This window comes from Musca vetustissima, unplaced genomic scaffold, assembly GCF_032173495.1.
Source record: "Musca vetustissima isolate MV318-11 ecotype Yass unplaced genomic scaffold, APGP_CSIRO_Mvet_v1 utg564766, whole genome shotgun sequence".
Classification (NCBI taxonomy): Eukaryota; Metazoa; Arthropoda; class Insecta; order Diptera; family Muscidae; genus Musca; species Musca vetustissima.
Window position 1 is genome coordinate 1 of NW_026885386.1, and position 6,440 is coordinate 6,440.

The window sequence follows — 6,440 nt, forward strand, 5'->3', positions numbered from 1 at the left end:
CTATGAAATACCAACTGTCTTCAAAACATCTACTAAAGTCATTTTACGTCGGAAAATCTAGGAAAGACTCCTCTCAACAAATTACTAAAGGCCTTCCTCAACTCATCTCGAATAGTCTATCAACTCATCTGCTAAATTTTCTTCATTCTGCACGTCTAGGAAAGACTAGTCGATGAAAGACTTTCTTCAGAAAATTTATGAACGATTCCCCTCAGCTCCTCTCCCTTCAGTTTGCCTATGAAAGACTCCTCTCAAGGATTTACTTCGGCTCATCTGCGAAAGATTTCCCTCTGCATGACATTACCAAAGAACTTCTTGCTTCAGTTCTTCTATGGAATGCCCTCTTTAGTTTGCCTATGAAAGACGTCCTTAAGCTTGCCCCTCAGTTCGTGTATTATTATCCGGCCTTCACTTGACTATCCTCAGCTCGTCTTTGAAAGAATGCCTGCCTTGTCAACTTGTCTATAGGGACTCACATTCAAAAAATGTATTTCTGATCGATTTTTCTGAATGATTTGCTTCATGTCGTCTATGAAAAACACTCCTTAGCTTACCTATGAAACGTCTCCTTAAGCAAGCTCACGAAACATATCTTCCGGTTGTCTATTAAGAATCCTCTCAGCCCCCGCCCCTTGAAAGTCTCACCCCCGTCGCCCCTCGGTTCGTGCATTTATGCCTTCAGCTGCACTCAGTTCGTCAAAAATACTCGCCTTAGCTCGTCAATGAAAGGCTCCTCTCAGCTCGTCTATTAAAGAATGTCTGCCTTCAACTCGTCTCAATTCGCTCACCTTTGAACGATTGCCCTCTGTCCGATTTCTCCGAACCATTTTTTGCTTCATGTTCTCTATGAAAGAACCCCTCAGCTCGTCTATGAAACCCGCCCCTCTTTAGTTTACCTATAAAATAAGCTCGACCTTCGTGGTCCATATCTTCAGGTCGTCTACTAAGTATCTTACTAACTCCTCTTTGAAAGTCTTACCCATGACTCATCTAAGAAGGGCGCCGCCTAAGCTCGTCTATGAAAGAATGCCCGTCAACTCGTCTAAAGAGGCTCGCTTTACCTCACCTTCGAAATATTTCCCTCTGCTCGACTTCCTTGAACCTTTTCTTATTCCAGGTCGTCTATGAAATCCTCTCTTAGGATTGCCTATGAAAGACCTCCATATGGTCGACCACAAAGTTTATCTTAGGGTCGCCTATTAAGACTCCTCTTTGAAAGTCTCACCTTCGGGCTATTCTAAGAAGGGCGCCCTATGAAAGAATGATAGCCTTCAAATCGTCTAAAAGGACTCACTTCGGCTCAACTTCGTCTGTGAAATGCGCTCCTCTCTTTCTTTTCTATATCTCTCTCTATGAAACACACACTTTCTTACTAATTCACTTTGGAAGTATCTAATTTTTGTTTTGTAAATATGTAGCACCCGCGTGTGTGTGTGATAAATTTTAATATAAATATTTTGAGTTTTTCTTATTTTCTGTTGGGGTTTGATTTTTAAAAGTATTTTTTTCAAGATAAAATATTTCTTGTTTGATATAATTATTTATGATTTTAAAATCTTTTAAAATGATTTCAGTTTTGTAATTAATGCCCCAATGTTATTTGGTTTGGATTAAAATTGACGACAAAGATATTTACGTTTTGAATGGCTGACTGGCTGGGTAATAAAAATGGGGCCAATATGGGGATGGGGAATATTGTTTTCGGTTTTACTACTAGAAAAGTGAACAATATATAATTTCTTGTTGTTGTTATTTAGTTGACTACAATTGCTGTTAATGTTCTTGTTGTTGTTTGTTTGTTGTTGGTATATATCATGTTGTTTTCTAATATATATTTTTTGTTTGTATGTATGTAATTATTATTGTTCTTTGGTTTATTAGCATTGCTTCTTTCATTAGTTTCTTTCTTTGTCTACTGCTGCTTTGCTAATTATGTTGTTGTTGCCTTGCTTTCGTTCGCTCTTCTTCTTCTGCTTATATTTTATGATTAGCATGACCATTTTGATGATGTGGATGTTGGTGTTGTTGGTGCTGCTGCTGTTGTTGGACTTTATTAATGACCGCATTCATGTCGACGATAACGGCATCCGGCATGGTGCAAGTACTGTCCAATTCAGTTTGTCCCTCCAAGCTGACATGACCATTTGGCGTGCTGATGGGAATTTCCTGTGAGTAAACACAAATTATAAAGTGTGTGGCACAAACCGAAACAGAATCCGCCACAAAACAAAAGACAAAAAACAGAGAACGAAATTTATTATTAGTAATTATTCCAAAATATTAAATAATTATTTTTATTATTTTGATTTAAATAAATTGTACTGTTCTTTGCTTAGGGTTCATCGCTCGCTCACTATATTTTTTTCGGTATTCGCAACGGTATCTGTAAGCGTACATTTTTCTTTTAGTGAGTTACAGAAATTTGAAATTTCTGTTATTTTTTTATATATTTGTGACAAATACTTAACCTTTTGGGTAGGAAATTTTGGGGGTCTTGGAGGGGAGTTTTTACTTTGTTCTAATTTATTTGTATAGGAATTTATTTATTACCTGATATAGAATAGCTGCATCCAAAGCCATCAACTCTTTGCGAGATAACTCCTCAACAATGGCGGCGGTATAACAATCACCCAACATGTTGTTGGTGGTGCGAATACGATCCCTGAAAAATAGAAGAAAATCGTGATAATGTTCGGATTGCGTTCGACTAGAATTAGATTATTAATAGAGAATACGAATCAAAAACATTTCAACAATATTTTTTAATGAAAAAATTGGATCAGTGTGATATATACTGATAATTTTGTTTAAAAACTTCCGGAACTGAATGACAGGTCTATAACGATTTCTTTCTGCTGGACTTCTCTGAACGACTTCTTGCTTCAAGTCGTCTGTAAAAGTCCTGCATTTATCTTGCCTATGAAAGACCGCCTTAAGCTCGCTCACTAAGCCTATCTTCAGGTCGTCTATTTAGTATCCTCTAAACTCCTATTTGAAAGTCTCACCCCGGCTTAACTAAGAATGGTGCCACCACTGAATCCAGGCTTTAGCTGACTATGCACAGCTCGTCTATGAAAGAATGCCTCTCGTCGCGACTCATTTCCGCTCACCTTTGAAATATTTCCCTCGGCTGCTCTGAACGACTTGCCCACATTCGTCTATTATTCGTTTATTATGAATCGTCTCAGCTTATATTTTAAAGTATCACTACCGGGATCATCTAAGAAGGGCGCCCCTCAGTTCGTCTATTAATCAATGCAACTTTCAGCTGACTATCTACAGTTTGTCTATGAAAGAATGCCTGCCTTCTCGTATCGTCTAAAAGAATTCACTTCGGCTCATCCTTGAAAGATTTCCTTCCGCCTGACTTTTCTGAAAGTCTTTTTGCTTGAAGTCGTCTATGAAAGACCACCCTTTATCTTGCCTATGAAAGACCTCCTAAGCTTGCCCACGAAGTGTATCTTCAAGGTCTAATCTAGAAAGGGCGCCCTAAGGTCATGTATTAATCAATCCAAGCTTCGGCTGACTATCCTCAACTAGTCTATGAAAGAATGCCCACCTTCTCGTCTAAAATCGCCCAAAAATCCAATCTTCTGGTCGTCTATAAAGAATACTGTCACCTACTCTTTGAAAGTCTCCCGGCTCATTTAAGAAGAGTGCCACTCAGTTCTTGTGTTATTGAATCGAGTCTTCTGCTGCACTTAGTTCATCAAAAGCACATCTTTAAACTCACAGCTCGGCAATTAAAGGCCACCTATTTTCATCTACTAAAGGCTTCTTGATTCTGTACAGACTTTTCTTCCTTGGCAGATTATACTCAGCTAGTTTATGAAAGACACCTTTCAGATTGTCTAACCTTTCGTATGGAGCGGTTTTCTTCCTTCAACTCTTCTATATAATGTCCATTTATCTCGCCTAAGACAACTCTCGTGAGCTCTTCTATAAATACCCGCTTCAATTCCACTCTGAAATGCACATCTTACTTAGTTTATGAAAAAAATGTTTGGCTTCAACTCGTCTACAGGGACTCTATTCTGAATTGATGGACTCGTTCATGAATGACGACATTTTCATTATTCGTCTTATTTCGTCTATGGAAGGGCCCCCTTCAATTCATCTATGATCAGTTGGACTTAAAATACAACTTCATCAACAACTATTATTTGAACGATTCCCTTCAGGTCTTCTATGAAATACTCCCTTTTTCCAAATCATCTATGAAAGACACCACAGCAACTCGTCTATTAAAGACTACCTGATCCTCATGTGGGGTGGTACTAGATGGAACTCACCAATGAGTCAAATCTTCGGACATGACCTAGGTTTGGTAAAAATAATAGGTTATGCAAAGAGTTCAAATCGAGCATTCCATTCGATATTGGCTTTGAAAACTACCTACCTCAACAATTCAATAGAAATAATATTTCCCAATTTCAGGATTCAAGGTTCACTTACAATACAAAAATTTTCCAAATTTAGTACTAGAAGTATGAACTTCAAAAACTATCTATATACCAAAATCCTACACTCCAGCAGTAATTTTAATTCCAAATTTCAGGATTCCATCTCTATCGGATCACCTAAATCCAAATTTGCTACAATTTAATACACATAATTACAAATATTCTTAACCACATTCATACCATCATCCTTCACTCCAACAGTAATTTTAATTTCGATTGGATCAGTAAATTCGAATTGTATCAAATTTAGTAGCATTCAGTACCCATAAGTACAAATTTGCATTACTACCTGATTTCAATATTCATGTCTCCATCGGTTTACCCTTAATCCCAATTGTACCAAATTTAGAACCATTTAGTACTCTACCTACATAAAAAAACAATAGAAAAATTATTTCACAATTTTGGGATTCCAGTCCTATCGATTTAGCCAAAATTTAGTACCATTTAGTACACATAACTGCGAATTTTCAAGCCCATATTATACCATAATACCTAAATTCTACACTCTGACTGTAATCTTAATTCCAAATGTTTAATATTCCAGCTCCATCGGCTCACCTAAATCAAAACTTTATAAAATTTAGTATCTATAAGTACAAATTTCCAAATCTACATCCATATCCCAATCCTACTCTCCAACAGTGGCTCTCACTCCAAATTTCTGCATTCCACCTCTATCGGTTCATTCAAAACTCAAATTTTTCCAAAATTTAGTACCATATTCTACAACGCAGGATTAATCTTACTTTGAGATTTCAGTCTTGTAGCTCTATCGGTTCACCCAAATTGTGCCAGTACCATATAGTACTTTTTCGTACACATAAGTACAAAATTCCGAAACTACACATCCCAATCGTATACTCGGACGGTAATGTTTTTTTTTTAAATTTCAGGATTCTAACTCCACCAGTTCCTCCAACTTCAAATTGTACCAAATTTACTTTTTCGTACACATAAGTACAATTTACCAAAGCTACCTACACATCCCAATCGTATACTCCCACGGTAGTATTAATTGCAGGATTCCAGCTCCATCCGTTCCTCCAACTACAAATTGTACCAAATTTAGTACCGCTTAGTAATTTTCGTATACAAGAGTACACACTACAAAAACTATCTTCTCATCGATTTTTTTGACTCTACTTCTTTATCTGGATTTGCATTCCAAATTTCAAGAGTTCTCTATCCGTTCACTTGCTAGGAAATTGTACCAAATTTAGTACATTTTCAGATACTCATAGTTAAAATTTCAAAAAAAGCTCTTTAATACAATTTTTTTACACTCCATCAGTGACACTCTTCCCAAAATGTAGTGTTCTAGCTCTACCGATAACAACAAATACAAATGGTACCATATTTAGTACTTTTCGTACCGTCCCATATTTAGTGCTTTTCGTACCTAGTCTTACCTGATGCTTTCGGACAAAGAGTTACCAGATGTTTTGTCGGAGCGTTGATGAATCTTTAAGTCCGCCAGTCAGTAAGTCATAATTGAGTCGTTTATTTTGAAAGTGGCTTAGGTCCATTTTTTCTCATATTGAAATATTTAAAGATTTGGATTTCAAAATTTTCAGAAATATTCTTAAGTGGTATTAATTTGTTTTTGTAATTTTATAAAAGAAAATACTTACACAAACCAATCGACAGCGAACAACAATGTGACATCCTGCACGGGTGCATCGATAGCCGTCAATACAACCAGTAGCAAAACCAAAGCAGCACTTGGAACACTTGCCGAACTCATAGAAGCCGCAGTCGATGTCAGCAACACAGTGACAATTTCACCAAAACCCAATGTCATGCCAGACATCTGGGCAATAAAAATCGAAGCAATCGAAATGAAGAGAGCCGTGCCGTCCATGTTGATGTTGCAGCCAATGGGGAGAACAAAGCGAGTTATGCGTTGATCCACACGCAACTTGTCGTTCATGCAACGGAATGTCACAGGAAGTGCAGCGGCACTGTTGCAGCAGT

At 37.3% G+C, this 6,440-nt stretch overlaps 1 protein-coding gene across 1 annotated transcript; it reads right to left on the reverse strand.

Moving 5' to 3' along the window:
• Positions 1 to 1,968: 1,968 nt before the first annotated feature.
• LOC133332663 (excitatory amino acid transporter 1-like) lies at positions 1,969 to 6,424 on the reverse strand. The gene is made up of 3 exons (XM_061541041.1): positions 6,098 to 6,424; positions 2,551 to 2,662; positions 1,969 to 2,166 (listed from the first exon to the last, which is right to left on the reverse strand). Exons 1-3 carry the CDS (start codon positions 6,394 to 6,396, stop codon positions 1,975 to 1,977), a joined length of 603 nt encoding a protein of 200 aa, XP_061397025.1. The 5' UTR covers positions 6,397 to 6,424; the 3' UTR covers positions 1,969 to 1,974.
• Between the last annotated feature and the right edge of the window lie 16 nt (positions 6,425 to 6,440).